This window comes from Choloepus didactylus, chromosome 5, assembly GCF_015220235.1.
Source record: "Choloepus didactylus isolate mChoDid1 chromosome 5, mChoDid1.pri, whole genome shotgun sequence".
Taxonomy (NCBI): Eukaryota; Metazoa; Chordata; class Mammalia; order Pilosa; family Megalonychidae; genus Choloepus; species Choloepus didactylus.
In genome coordinates, this window is record NC_051311.1 from 115,465,125 (window position 1) to 115,480,706 (window position 15,582).

Sequence of the window (15,582 nt, forward strand, 5' to 3'; positions counted from 1 at the left end):
TGGTCAAGTTTTAAGTTAATTCTATAAACTTCCTAAAAATAATCCACTTGCTCCAGTTCAATAAGATATTAAAAAATGGTTGTATGGACATGTATTTTTAAAATATTCAAGCTAAATAACTCTGGCCTCTATTTCTCTATCACAAAAACAAGAATGTCTTCAATCCCTCCGCAGACTTTCCTATTCATGGTAAGTCCCAGAACCTAGGGATTTACTCAGGATTGGGAGTACATTGACGTAAGAAAAGAAAACCTGAAAATCTGCTTTATCAACAGAATTTTGTTTCACTGTAATTTTTTTTTCTTTTGCACCATATATGGTATTTCCTTTGATACAATAGGTCTAGGTGTCCTTTTTCACAACAATGCCTTAGACCCATGGTAAGAAGAGTCACTAGCAGAGGGGGGCCCAGGTCTTGGGAGCAGAATCTTCCTATTAGAGTGGGCAGGACAGGCACAGAAGCCCAAACTTACAAACATTTCAAGGGCTTGAAAAATGGTTTGATGCCTGAAAAAGAAAAAAAAGTATTGGGCCCTCAATAAAAAGAAAAAGCAAAAGTTGAAAATTAAAATCAACAAATATTCAATTATGTCTATAATTATAACATTTACAATGGTAACAACTCAAGTGGTCAATTCCAACTAAATCTTCTTTTTGTCCCATGGCAATTATATTTTCTTTGAGAACTAGCTGATTTTTAATACGTTTGAGATGATGTGAGGTGAGGCCAACAAAGGAAGAAGGTGTGACGGGCTCCACTTAACTCTAAGATGCTAGGATGGCCCTGCGCTCCTTGGCTTCCTTGGACATCTCCATCTGTGCCAGTTTGAATGTATTGTGTCCCCCAAATGCCATTATCTTTGTGGTCTTGTGGGACAGACGTTTTGGTGCTGGTTAGATTTGCTTGGAATGTGCCCCACCCAGCTGTGGGTGGTGACTTTGGTGGGATACTCCCATGGAGGTGTGACCCCACCCATTTAGGGTGGGCCTTGATCAGTGGAGCCATATAAAACATGCTGACTCAAAGAGACTGAACAGAGTGCAGCTGTGAGTGACATTTTGAAGAAGAGCAAGCTTGCTAGAGAGGAACGTCCTGGGAGAAAGCCATTTTGAAACCAGAACTTTGGAGCAGACGCCAGCCACGTGCCTTCCCAGCTAACAGAGGTTTTCCGGATGCCATTGGCCATCCTCCAGTGAAGGTACCCGATTGCTGATGTGTTACCTTGGACGTTTTGTGGCCTTAAGACTGTAACTGTGTAGTGAAATAAACCCCCGTTTTATAAAAGCCTATCCATCTCTGGTGTTTTGCATTCTGCAGCATTAGCAAACTAAAACACCATCTTTAGGTAACTTAACAAGAGACATTTTGGAGAATGCCATTTTGAAATGCAACCTAGGAGCAAAGGCCCAGCAGATGCCAGCCATGTGCCTACGCAGCTGACCGAATTGTTACAGATGTCATCAGCCTTTCCTCAGTGAAGGTATCCTCTTGTTGATGCCTTAGTTTGGACACTTTTATGGCCTTAGAACTCTAAATTTGTAACCCAATAAATTCCCTTTATAAAAGCCAATCCATTTCTGGTATTTTGCATATGGATATGGCAGCTCTAGCAAACTGGAACACAGCTACTTTCCCCTAGGCACATTGCGGTTCTCTCCCTCTCTTTTTCTCTCTAACTCTCTCCCACCCCTACCTCCCCCCAAAAAAAACCCCATCTTATGTAATTGCCTCAGCCTTTAGGAGGTACCATTTAGCTGTAACTGAACAGTTGCAACTGAACAGCTTGGAAAGTTTAAGATTTATTTCAGCCAAACAAAGGGAAATAATAAATGAGGGACAAACAAAAGTTAAACCATTTATAAATGACATTTAATGTAACAAAATCATGCAATGCTCAGGCATATAAAACACAAGATAATGTAAATTTCTGTTTCCATTGATATAAAATCCATTTTAAAGTTTCGCATGTGTGATGTAGTGCTATATTTATTATAATGAATGACGCTCATGATATATTTAGTGAAAAAGGCTACAACAATGTGACCATATGATTCTGTTTTTGTTTTAAACATGAGTATGCATTTGTTGAAAGAATTTTTAAAAAGTCTAAAAAAGTGAAGACAAAAATGTTTATAACTGAATGTTTATAAGTGAAGACAAAATGTTTATAATCTCATCTAGGTGATGAGATTATAAATTTTTCTATTTAGTAAACATATATTGTTGCAAATTTTAAAAGTTAGTGAAAAGAAAAAGTCATTTTCAGTCCTCAAGAAACATTTTACTATGGGATACAATTAGAAGTATCTTTACAGAAGATTTTCCTCAGGAAAGGAATATTGTTGGATATTTCTATGTTCTTTGAGCACTTAAGCCACCTCAGAACCTTCTGATTTTTCCATGGTTCCTTAGTATGCAGCTATGATCTTTTTATTCTAACTCACCCATTTATTCTTATAATATTCACTTGCTGAGAACTGCATTCTGATTGGGATCCTCTCTTTTTGAGTATATGTTGGCAATTTCTGCATCACAGTGTTCTTAGAACCATCTGAACTCTTTCTCTCCTCCGCACTGCCTCTGCACAGCTGCTAAACCGAGGCATGTCCCAGGGATCCTGCTGTTGACTGAAGTTGGGTGGGGCAAAATCCACTGAGTTAGGTGCTCAGAAGAATGTTTTTTCAGTTGATTTTCTGGAGGATGCTGTAATTAAAATTTTTCTTTTGCCACTCTAGTTTTTCAGGGATTTTTTCATTGAGTTATCTATTTATTTATAGTTATTCCATTAATCACTGCTACGCACACAAACATTAACAGTATATAATACATAATACCACATCATCTTGTATTATACGCCTTTCAGTTAACATGCAGTGTTATTTTCTGTCACCCCAGTAATTAAAATTTCATTTGGTGTTGAATAAAACATAGAAACTGAACCCATAACAGAAATTTCAGCAGCAGCTTTTACTTCACATGCATTTGCATGTATTAATCTGTTTGGGAAGAAGTTTAATATTCTTTCTTACTAGTTTTTACAAAGTGTGCATTCAACATGGCTATATCACTTCACAATCCTACATTTTTATCTTAACTATTTCTCAATAATAAGTAATTAGGCCATATTCTGAATTCATGATTGAATTGTGTGGTAAAGAATTCTTATTGGAGGTTTCTTCCCAGTCGGGTGATTCTGATGTGAACACTAACTGAATATTTTTTCACTTGATTTTTGCACTGACATTTTTTTCAGAATGGTAACCTTCATTCTGATAAAGGAATTAGAAATCATTAAAGATTTCCTTCATTCATTACACTGAGATTTAATAAAGGGTTTTTCATGTTTATTTCATTAAATATTTTCTCCTAATATATTCTCCAGCATTAACTGTTTGTTGGTCCCCTAGAGTTTCTTCCTCTGGTTAAACATTTTCCTGTCTTGTTTTCAGATTTAGGAGTTATTACTACTCTACATTTTTCTTGCCTGCACCTAGGCTGAGCTTTAGCTGGAATGACCTCCAGGTCACTACAGACATAGGTTTAGTTCATGCATGTTATTTAAGGATAAATTACAAATAAAGGTATTATCACACTGATTACACTGACATAGAATTATATTCCTGTGTGGGTTCTCTCATTTGTTTGAACATTAGCGCTGTGGCTGAAGACTCTACTAATTTCATTACATTCACAGCGTGAATTTTCTCATGTCCTTGAAGGGTAGCATACAGACTAAAGGCTTTCCCACATAAATGACATTCATATGGTTTCTCTACAGCATGAATTTTCTCATTTCTTTTAAGAGTAGAAGATACACTGAAGGTTTTTCCACAAAAATGGCAATCATACGGTTTCTCTTCCGTACGAATTCTCTCATGCTGTCTTAAGTTGAAACTTTTATTGAAGGTTTTCCCACATATATAACATTTGTATGGTTTCTCTCCAGTGTCAATTTTCTCATGATGTTTAAGGGTAGAACTGCAACTGAAGGCTTTTCCACATAAATGGTATTCAAATGGATTCTCTCCTCTGTGAATTCTCTCATGTCTAAATTCAGAAGATTGACTGAAGGCTTTCCCACATATTTGACACCCATATTGTTTTCCTCCAATGTGAGTTCTCTCATGTCTTCTAAAGGCAAAAATTTTCTGGATGCTTCCCCACATAAATGACATTCATATGGTTTCTCTCCAGTGTGAATTTTCTCATGTCGAATAAGGGTAGATATTTGACTGAAGGCTTTCCCACATAGATCACATTCATATGGTTTCTCTCCAGTGTGAATTCTCTCATGTTGTCTTAAGTTAAAAATTTTATTGAAGGCTTTTCCACATAGATCACATTCATATGGTTTCTCTCCAGTATGAATTCTCTCATGTTGTCTTAAGTTGAAACTTTTATTGAAGGCTTTTCCACATATATAACATTTGTATGGTTTCTCTCCAGTGTGAGTTTTCTCATGATGTTTAAGGGTAGAACTGTGACTGAAGGTTTTTCCACATAAATGGCATTCAAATAGATTCTCTCCTCTGTGAATTCGCTCATGTTGTCTAAATTTGGAAGACTGATTGAAGGCTTTCCCACATATTTGACACCCATATTGATTTCCTCCAATGTGAGTACTCTCATGTCTTCTAAAGGTAAAACTTTTTCTGGATGCTTTCCCACATAAATGACATTCATATGGTTTCTCTCCAGCGTGGATTTTCTCGTGTCGCCTAAGGGTAGATATTTGACTGAAAGCTTTCCTACATAGATGGCATTCATATGGTTTCTCTCCAGTGTGTATTCTCTCATGTTGTCTTAAGTTGAAACTTTTATTAAAGGCTTTTCCACACAGATGACAGTCATATGGCTTCTCTCCAGTGTGAATTCTCTCATGTTGTCTGAGGGTGGAAGATTTATTGAAGGCTTTCCCACATATTCGGCATCCATACTTCTTTCCTGCAGTGTGTGTTTTCTCATGTTGCCTAAGATCAGAACTTTTTCTGAAGGTTTCCCCACATATATGACAGTCATGTGATTTACTCCTAGTGTGAATTTGTTCACATTGATTAAAGGATGGCTGATCACAGAGAATGTCTTGAAATTGTTTGCTGTCACAGGATTTCTTTCCAAATTGAGTTGACACACATTGAGTTGATACGGAGTTGTGAATGAATTCTTCTTCTGAATTATTACATTCAATGGGATCCTCTTGAGTGTGAGATCTCTGCATTGATAAGATGGTGGATGTGTCATTCCTCCAGATACATTGCATGGATATTAATTCTTGTTTTCTAAGGTCACATTCCCTGACTGAACTCTGGCCTTCAGGAAATCCTAATAGTCCATTCCACAGTTCCTCTCCTTGCTCTAACTGGGAAATCACATCTGATACACAGAACCAATACCCCATGGACACCAAATGATTGATAGTCTCCAGCATCACATCTTTGAACAGCTTTCTCTGGAATGTGTCCATCAGGGCCCACTCTTCCTGGGTGAAATCTACAGCTATGTCTTTGAAGGTCATTGATTCCAGTGGATGCATTGTCAATAGTTTAGCTGTTGATTCTCTTTCTGTGGTTTTTCACTCTCATACAGGCCAACCAGACAATTAAGAACCAAAACAGATAGGAAAAATCAGAGAAGCCAAGTCTTCATGGACAATGCTGTCACTACACTCAAGATCTCACAGCTTCTTTATCAGATCTGAAATTGTACAGGAAAGAGATGCCAACTAAGGCTGGTTCCACAGGAAAGTAGGACTTGCTCATCTCCAAAGCCTAACTATCCAGCATTGTCTTCTCTGGTCAAATGCCTCCTCTGATTTTTCTCAAGTTTAAGGTTCTGAGGCTGTGAAAAATGTCCAAATCAAGGCAGTAACAGGACAATACCTTCTTCCTGAAGAAAGGCTGCTGGTGTTCTGGGATGCCTCTGTCACATGGGAATGCAAATGGCCGTGTCTGCTAGTCCTTGTCTCCCACGTATCACTGCCTTCAGCTTCTGGTCTTTCTCTCTCAGCTCCTCTGTGTGTTTCTCTCTCTCGTTCAGTGCTTTATTTAAGAAGGGATTGGGGAGATTAAAAAACTATGCATCATAGATATATATTTCCTAAACAATTCAACTCACACAGTTTACTCAAATACCATAATTACATGGAGCTTTGAATAGAAAGTGAGACCTTGTAGGTATGCATAGGTAAGTGTGAAATAGTGACACATCCCAAAGTAATTTGAACAGAGAATAAAAATATATATGCAGGGCCCCCTGAAGAGCTGGGGGAAAATACAGAGGTACTGGGCTTCCTCACCTGGATTGTTGCTGATGTTCTCACAAACGTTGAGGACTGAGGGGTTGATGTGTGGAGCCCTCTATCACAGGACTTGCCCTTATGAGGCTCGTTACTGCAGAGGAGAGGCTAAATCTGCTTATAATTGTGTCTAAGAGTCTCTACCTGAGTACCCCTTTGTTGCTCAGATGTGGCCTTCTCTCTCTAGCTAAGCCAACTTGGTGGGTGAACTCACTGCCCTCCCCCCTACAAGGAATCTGAGTCCCAGGGGTGTAAATCTCCCTGGCAACAAATGATATGACTCCTGAGGATGAACGTGGCCCCTACACCATGGGATTGAGAACATCTTCTTGACCAAAAGAGGGATGCAAGATGAAACAAAATAAAATTTCAGTGGCTGAGAGATTCCAAATGGAGTTGAGAGGTCACTTAGATGGGCATTCTTATGCACTATATAGATAACCCTTTTTAGGTTTTAATGTATTGGAATAGCTAGAAGTAAACACCTGAAACTATCAAACTCCAACCCAGTAGCCTCGACTCTTGAAGACGATTGTATAGCAATGCAGCTTACAAGGGGTGACAGTGTGACTGTGAAAGCCTTGTGGATCACACTCCCTTTATCCAGTGTATGGATGGATGAATAAAAAAATGGGAACAAAAACTAAATGAAAAATAGGGAGGGAAGGGGGGGAAGATTTGGGTGTTCTTTTTTACTTTTATTTTTTAATTCTTGTTTTCACTTTTTCTGGTACAAGGAAAATGTTCAAAAAATAGATTGGGGTGATGAATGCACAACTATATGATAGTACTGTGAACTGATTACATACTTTGGATGACTGTATGGTATATGAATATATCAATAAAATTGAATTAGAAAAAATTAAAAAAAAAACAAAAACAAAATCAAACAAACAAAAAAACACTATGTATCATAATCTTGCCCTGACCCAAAGTCAAGCCAGGTTTATTTTTAAACCATAAACCTGTCAATCAAGGCAACACTGACACTGATTCATCATTACTTCATTGTCTTAATTGGTGTCTAAGATTCTAGTTACTTCCAAAATGGTTTCTATCCAATTTAGTTAAGTATTTATTAGCATCCCTAAAGAGATTCTTTTGAAAAACCATCAACCTCTACCTCAGAGTTACCCACATTCTGATATTGCCTTCATTTTCCTCATCAACCCCCTTTAAATTGCAAACTCATTAGCTAGCTTCAGTTAGGGTATATATATGAACACTCAGAACTTTTTATTCAATCAATGAGATTCTTTTCCTCAGACTTCATTTAAGAGCTGTACTCCTGCAAAAAATTTCTGTATTTTCCTCCTAGGCTTGTTTCAGATTGTTCTTTTTATTTCAGGAGCCTCAATCAGAGTATCTCCTTTAATGCTCAGAATACTTACTAAATCTAAAATGATTCCCTCAAGTTAATATTACATTAACTTTGCAGCACATTCCTTTCAAATAAAAATGGGCATATTCAAGCCTGTTACCACCTCACACTGCTACAACTGACATATTTCTCTGATGAATAAAGTAAAATTGCTGCATCACTCAGCATTACTGTACAGTCCTCCCTACTCTTCAGAACCTATTAGAATTCCCCTCTCTTCTTAAAAGAAAAGAAATCAAATGTGGTTGAGGGTGAAGATAAGTGGTCTCTAGTTTCCAGTGGTTTACTGCAGGGTTCCATACTTGACCCTGTTTGATTTACTTATATCAATATTCCATGAGTATCTCCTATGTGTTAAGTTTTGTGTTAACTAGAAAAGATAAATAAGAAGTCATCTTCTGAGAGGACACTGGGTGGTGGATAACAAATAGGCTTTAGAGTTAGTTAGAATGCGTGTTAGAATCTTGATTCTACTGTTCATTAGTAGGTGACCTGAGGTAGCTATTTGATCTCTCTGAGCCTCAATGTCTATATCTGAGTGTAATAATTCCTACATGATGCAGCTGTTGTGAAGATGATATGCAAATATATGAAGATGGTATATATGTGAAGATTCATATATATTACATATGAATATGCACACACACATATAAAACTAGTAATGTAAAAGGTGCTCAATAAATGTTCTCTTTAGGATAATATTTTAATTTACTTTGATAATTTGATAGTATTTCTTCCCCTTTTTCCTCCCCAACTACACACACAAATTGGGTATTATATGGCTTACTAATTTTCTTTTTTTAAAAATGGATTTAAAGGATTTTAATGTAACAGAGTACAAAAACTTTATTGATAAGGTTTTGATTTCCACATTGCAACTAACCTTTAAGACACTCCCACTTGCCAAGTTTCAGTATTGTATCAAATATCCGTAATTATCTGAAAAAGCTATTAAAATACTCCCCCCTTTTCCAACTACATATCAGTGTGAAACCAGATTTACTTCACAGACTTCAACTTAAACAACATAATGCCAAAGATTGAAGCAGCCGATATGAGAATTCAGCTGTCTCCTATCAAAACAGACATTAAAGAGAATGCAGAAATGCAAAGCAGTGACACTCTTTTTCCCTTTCTCCTTTAGCAACTATAGTTACTTCTCAACACAAAATGCATTTATATTGACTTAACGGGTTTGTTGTTTTTTGAATGAATTGAAAATACTTTTAAAATTCTTCTGCTTTAATTTTTAATATAGTAGATATCGATAGCTAAAATCCTCATAATCAAGACCTCTTTGGCACCTTCAATAATCTTTAACAATATAAAGGGACCCTGGGTCCAAGAAGTTTGACAGTTGGACACCAATACCTATTACCATCACAAAGAGAGAAACAATCAGACATTATATGCTTCCTGATGAAAGAACACACCACTACCTATAGTTTCATCCAAGGGATAGAATATGAGTCTGACCAGGCTTCTGAATCCAGCGCTAATTTACAGGAAATACAGAGCACACATGAACCTGTTGACCTGCACAAGTATGCAATCTGTAAAAGCCACACTATGGGAAATTGTACAGGTCAAATGCTCTGGGTTCTTTGGTAGACGTACTGAAAGGAAAAGAAAGTGATGGAGGGGACCTGTGGATTAAGAGAATTAAAATACTCAATTTTTTTTTTTTTTTAAAACTATGGTGTCTATGAATACATCTTTGGGTAATAAAACTATGAAATATTGTAAGGAAGTGATTCCTGGAAGTCAAGACAGTAATTATTTTCAGGGTGGGGTAGGGATTGTTGTTGGGACAGGATGCATGGAGTAACTTCCAAGGTGGCCAGCAAAGTTTTATTTCTTGACCTGGATGGAGATTGCAAGAGTGTTTGCCCTAAAATAATTCATTAGGCTATATATGTATGTATTTATATGTGCATGGTTTCCTTTATTTTCTGTGTTACTTTACAATAAAAAGGTTAACCAAAACTAAAATAAAACTAGGCAGTTAATAACTGCAGAAAAAAAATTGTGCAATAAAGGAAATTTAATCACAGTGCTCAACATGGCTCAGTAGTAAAAAAACATTTACTAAGGTAAGGTAAGTCTAAGGTAAATACTAAGTTCTGATTTAATAAAAAACCATGGTTCAACCATATAGGGAGAATTTATGTATATACAAATGTATATATATATATGGGGTGGTATGAGACCTAATTGCCTTATTGGGGATCACTATCTACTTACTTAAATTGATAAGAAGAAAGAATAGTAATTAAGAATATTTAGAAACATGGCAGTCCTATTAATTTTCTTAACAAAATGAACTAAAGCTGATTGTTCTAAGAATATTTTTAAGACTCTTCTATCTCAAATTCTGTGACATCTGGGAATGAATTGAGACAACCAGCAAGGTTCTTAATCTGAGGTAATAAACTCCTAAGGAGTTCAGGGAGCTTTCAAACTTTCTGAAATTATATGCAAACCAGGTACATTTGTGAGTCAGGCATTTTGAGGGGGTGCTAATTCATTGCTCTCAAAAGATTTTTAATGGGACTGGAGAACAAAAATAATGACAAGAATCATGAGGGTGTTATAAAAGCACATCTGGGACTCACAATAGATTGTATACTTTTGGAGGTTAGAAATTGTCTAAGTAATTTTCTTTTTTACAATGCTTGGCACAGAGCCTGAAAAAAGTTTTAAGAATTTTTTTTTTTTTTTTTTTTTTTAATGACAGTAACAATGGTTTTCTTTTTTTCTGCTAGAAGTTACAGGTATAAAAACTAGAACCAAAAAATGAAAAGGAAAAGATTAGAAAAAGGAAGGACAAGTTCTGAGAGAAAAAAAGAAAAAAAGGAAAAGGAGAAGGGGGAGGAAGAATGAAATAGAAATAGAATTGCAAGCAGAAGAAAAAGGAAAAGAAAGTGGTGTGTTTGTTGGACTACTGTAGAGGTTTGTTTCCCTTCCTCCAAATAATCTCTTCTTGGCAAATGCTCATTAAAGTTCCAATAAACAAAGAGGTTTCTACAAATTTAATGACTGTGAAAGAAATTCTAATTTTAGTTTAATCTAATTGTAATTTTGGCAAAGTCCTTGTTTTCCCATCTAAATTATCTTTATCTGTAATCTCTAGATAGCTAACAGTAAAATAGAAAGAGCCCGTTTTCATGTGAGATGTTCCAAAAATTCATTTTAAAACATGATCCATTTTGAAGAATACATTTTCCTATAGAAACAGTGTTACAAACAGTATCACAAAAGCTCAAAAAAAAAAAAAATAGTTAGCATGTAATGGAAGAAAAGCAAAATGGCCTTTCAGCCATCAGTGGGGAGCTTGGTAAACTGGAACACAGCAGCTCCTCAGTTTCCTTTCTCACACCCAAGGGAGTCTTGTAACCACCGATGTTCATACACTGGGGATGTGTCTCAAAGATAAAAGGCAACACCACCATAAAAGGCCATTTGTACGTGAAAAGCAAAACTAGTTAAATTTCCTGATCCTTATTCCCTTGCTAACTCTTTCCTGCCACAGATGTGCATCTTTCTTGCTCCTTGTACCTCAAATACAAATTCCAGTCTTTTTTCATGGAACTGAATGAAGTTCTGGTCCTTCCAAACTGGAAATTTCTTTCTAGTCTGTTTCTGCACACTCCATCTTCCATCTGGAATTTTTTTTTTTACTTCAACTATAGAGAGTTACTTTGCTGTTCAACCCCTACTCCCCACCTCCAACCTCTATCCTCTGCCACTTTCCTAACCAGTATATCCTTGACAAAAGTCAGATGTATAGGGATCATGTAATAGTTATTTTGATTCATAATAGTTGAAGTAAAGCAGAGAGAGAGACAAAAATGCTACCCTGTTTCTTATAGAGACAGGAGGCTAAATTCCTCTTCTTAGGTGGGAAATAGAAAGATGGATGTAGAGACATTTTTAGAAGGGGGTGTGTGTGTGTGTGTGTGTGTGTGTGTGTGTGTGTGTGTGTGTGTGTGTGTGTGTGTGTGTGTGTGTGTGTGTGTGTGTGTGTGTGTAGATGGAAATAAAGGTGGCCTTGTATGTCTGATAGCCTGGGTGCATCCACTCAGTAAAAGAGAAGGCAAATCCAGCTCAAAGTAGAAATAAGGCTTGACTTTAAATTGGTTCTAAAGGATGTACATATACATACAACTGATTCCTACAGCACAAAAGATGAAATGGAGGGCATGTGTCCAAGGACACGTCAAAGGAGTGAAATGGCGGCAGGAAGTATATCAGAGGAACCATTTCCTGGGACTAATACCAACAGAAGTCAGAGAGAAAGCAGAACTCTCCTCTTCTGGGTATGCAGAACTTCCTCTGTATAAAAAGACAGTGCTAACCTGCAGAAGTATTTTGTTTTGAGAGAAAAATAATGAACCAAAATACATAATCAATTTAAAAAGAGTTTGAGCAACCGTAAGGCTAGGTTAGAACAATGGATAGTGATGCCCACTATAATATTTTAATTATTCTTGACTACTTCTATACTGACAGGTATTTTGCACAAACAATGGTATAACAGATTGAGAGACTGAATTATTTGCAACTAGACTATTAGTCAAAAGATTTTGACTATGGCTCTGTTGACATGCAGTCAGCCTCATCAGTGAAAGACTCAAATTCCCAGAAACAATCCATAGATTCATGAGGCTTTAACAGCTATCAGGGATCTTAGAAATTACCTAGTACAGTTCCTTTATTTTAGAAACAATTTCCCTCAGATGAAAAGCACTTACACACATTTCAGCATAAATATTTTTATAGTGAATATCTTTATGTTTGATAATGAACATTTGCTGCTATGAGACTAAAAAATATGGCAAAAAATGTTTAAATATTGCTTGAAATAATTCCTTTAAAAATGTTTGGTCAGTCCATTCATTATCATTATTATACTTAATCTTGGGTTTAGATGTTTGGGTTAGACTTTCAATGCTCACCAGGCAGTAACTAAGGCCTCTCTCTCCCAATTCCAAATTCCCAGGGGAGAGAGTCTGATTGACTCAGCTTTCTTCAGGGACCCATCCCTGTCCAATCAGCTATGGCCAGGAAAGGAGACTGGTCCTCCCATAATAACATGGCTAAAGGGATCCAGCCTGTACATGAGAACTGGGGAAAGGGGACAAGGAAAGGGTGCATCTCAATGGAAAATGGAAAGAAACCCAAAAAGGTATCCATCTTTTGGGATTTTGAAATAAAAGCTTAAAAGAAAGAAGAAAAAAAAATATTAAGTCACATTATGTGGCTAAAATTGTCAGTCTGTTAGTTCTTTATACTAACAGAGGCAGCATACATGTTCATAAATAATTTATTGCTTAGGGATTTTAAACGAAAGCAAGCTTCACCTATTCCATTTACAATAAATGTTTTCTGCTTTTGTTGAGCTACTAGGGGAAACAATTAAGGAACATTCTGATTCATATTCCAGAGAACTGGAAGAACACAGAGTAACCCCAGGGAACCCAAACTCATAAATTGAGAATATTTCTCTAGATGACAGAAGTTTCTTAGCACACACGTGGCAATCTCTGCTTTCAAGCTAAAATGGAGTGAGTCATGCTGAGTCCTCCTCCCTTGAGGCTAAAGTATTTCCTAGACTTTTTCCTTTACCTCCTCCTCCTCTTCTCCATTCTCTACCTTTACCCACTTTGTGTGTCAGTCAATTCAGAAAATAACAGCAGCTTTTCCAACTGTCTCAAAATCTTGGCAGATTTTGTGAAGATGTAGCTAGAAAGAATAAAAAGTGTTTGGGAAAATGCCTTCTTAAGTTCCATAGGGCGAAATTACTTTATCCTGACAGATATTTTTAATGTGAGATGAAATATTGATATTCTGTTGAAAAACACAGTCCCCAGAAAGATTTTCCTCATCTCATTTTCCTGGTATGCATTTTTCATTTATTTCCTAATTTGTTATTGAGACATTGGAGCACACAAAGCTCTGCCCATTTTTTTCTAGGGTTTTTCTTCTTCCTATTCAGGTTAATAAAGAGGATGGGTAGTAGGGGTCATCTACAACCACAGATTATCCAATACCTAGTTAAGCAATAGTTTCAAACTGATTTGGGGTCAGGGCTGAAGAGCAGAAGGCAAAAAACAATTGTACAACGACAAAAACCAGGGAGGTTGGATATTCATCCACTACATAATCAGGACTTGAATCTCAAGCTAAGGTGCTATCCTACTCAGCCTCACGTATTTACCTCTAGGATTAGCCATACCACCAAACTGTTCATTGTCAGTAACTGCATAATCTCTACCTCTGACATTCCATTATAAAAAGCATATGTTCATATTACAAGTCCTTCTTTCAGAAAAAGACACGTATGCTACTATTTATTTTCCTGCTGTTAGGTGCAATTTTGCTTTAGGAAGAACTCTTAGACTCAGACCAAATTATTGGTTAAATGTATGTTTATTACTAAGTAGGTTTAACTACCACTGTTACTATAAAGAGGGGCAGCCACACAGCCACAGTTACAAATTAATTCATGAAAAGAAAAAGGAGCCACTCATAATTACGTATTCTTTTAAAACTGCAATAAATTTATAATGCGCTAATGAAATGAGATCTGACACATAGTAACCTACCATCCTGCCATACTCTTAAATCCCAGCAGCTTACTATGAATGATGCTAATATTTTACAAAGGTACAGAGTAAAATCAGTAAATAAGTTGTCACTGCTTGAAAGAAAAATCTTCACGGTGCTCACAGCTAAAATATTTAATGCTTAATTGTTTAAAAATAAAATAGGACAGACCTCATGAGTCTCATGTAATTGAAAGGATGCTAATGCTTTACAACTACACTGTCACATACAATTTCATTGGCTGCCTTTTAAAGCAGGTTGGAAATATTGTCCATGTTTTATAGAGAGGGAAGTTGAGATCTGGAGAAATTAGGTGACTTGCCATAGGTTACCCAGATAATCAGTGATTAAACTGGGAACAGAATTCAAGTTTCAGGGATCCTATTGTTCCATTCCCCATATGTTACTTCCAGGACTGTCAATGTCCAGATCTCCATGGAATTCACAACTGATTTTCTACGGTTATGTAATAAAATCCTTATATAATGTAAGTGCCAGGAATCAAAGTTAATACCAGCAATGTACGTTACCCTTTAAAGTGAAAAAGATATACTCTACTTCATTCAATTGCTTAGTCACTTAAACAGCAAATAATTAAACATCTTATTATCCACAAATTAAAATGAGATAAGGATCCTGAATTTTTGTTTTTTGTTTTGTTTTGCTTTCTATTTGGAACACTACTTCCTTTCCCAGTTTTAAAGTGGCTGTGAAAAGAAAGAGGATATAGGTGGACAATAATTACACACAGGTTGGGGAGTAGAGAGGAGAATGGAGGTAAGAATATAAGCCAGAGAAGTCTCCAGGGCCTGGGCTGGGGAAGGAGCACTAACCTGGACATCAGGATATCTGCACGTCTAGCATAGGTATACCAGTTTATCCTTCTGGGCCTGTTTCCTCATCTGAAAAAGAGAGATTTGGATTAGGATCACCAGGTTATTTTGGATCGATTGATAGCATGTCCTGGCAAACTATACAAGAAAGAAACCTAAGCAAATTAAAGGGAAAATAACCAACATGGGTTGTCTAATTTCAGAAGCCATATTCTTAACTCCTATGCTATAGACCATTAAAGAACTGCCTAAGGAAGGCATTTGAAAAAACAGGGTGGCTTTCCCACACTTGAGCTTGGCCTCAGAGATGATGGCTAATGCCCAAGGCCTAGACCTTCTCCCCATCTCCTGACTGTGGTGGGGTTGCCTGAATGGTTACCTTCCTCATTCCAGAGGCAGCTTCCTGATTCATAACGCTTTTTCCAACTTAAGTGGAGATGAGTTTTCCAGAGTCCTGACGAAG

The 15,582-nt window shown here is 36.8% G+C and overlaps 2 protein-coding genes across 3 annotated transcripts in view; both read right to left on the reverse strand.

Moving 5' to 3' along the window:
- The window catches only part of ASNS (asparagine synthetase (glutamine-hydrolyzing)), a 223,765-nt gene that overhangs the window by 207,854 nt on the left and 329 nt on the right, over positions 1-15,582 (reverse strand). The window contains exons 1-2 of one of the 2 annotated variants that reach the window (XM_037836751.1): positions 15,499-15,539; positions 15,120-15,188 (exon numbers count right to left, since the gene is read on the reverse strand). The gene's annotated coding sequence lies outside the window, so the exon portion shown is untranslated. Of the gene's footprint in view, positions 1-15,119; positions 15,189-15,498; positions 15,540-15,582 lie in introns of those variants that run through there. The other variant, XM_037836754.1, reaches the window with a different exon arrangement.
- Positions 1,729-15,569, reverse strand: LOC119534418 (zinc finger protein 596-like). Its single transcript, XM_037836755.1, has 3 exons — positions 15,499-15,569; positions 15,120-15,188; positions 1,729-6,039 (listed from the first exon to the last, which is right to left on the reverse strand). Exon 3 carries the CDS (start codon positions 5,532-5,534, stop codon positions 3,885-3,887), a length of 1,650 nt encoding a protein of 549 aa, XP_037692683.1. The 5' UTR covers positions 5,535-6,039; positions 15,120-15,188; positions 15,499-15,569; the 3' UTR covers positions 1,729-3,884.

Coding starts and splice junctions, on each gene's coding strand:
- LOC119534418 (XM_037836755.1), bottom strand. CDS start 5,534: ATGCATCCACTGGAATCAATGACCTTCAAAGACATAGCTGTAGATTTC.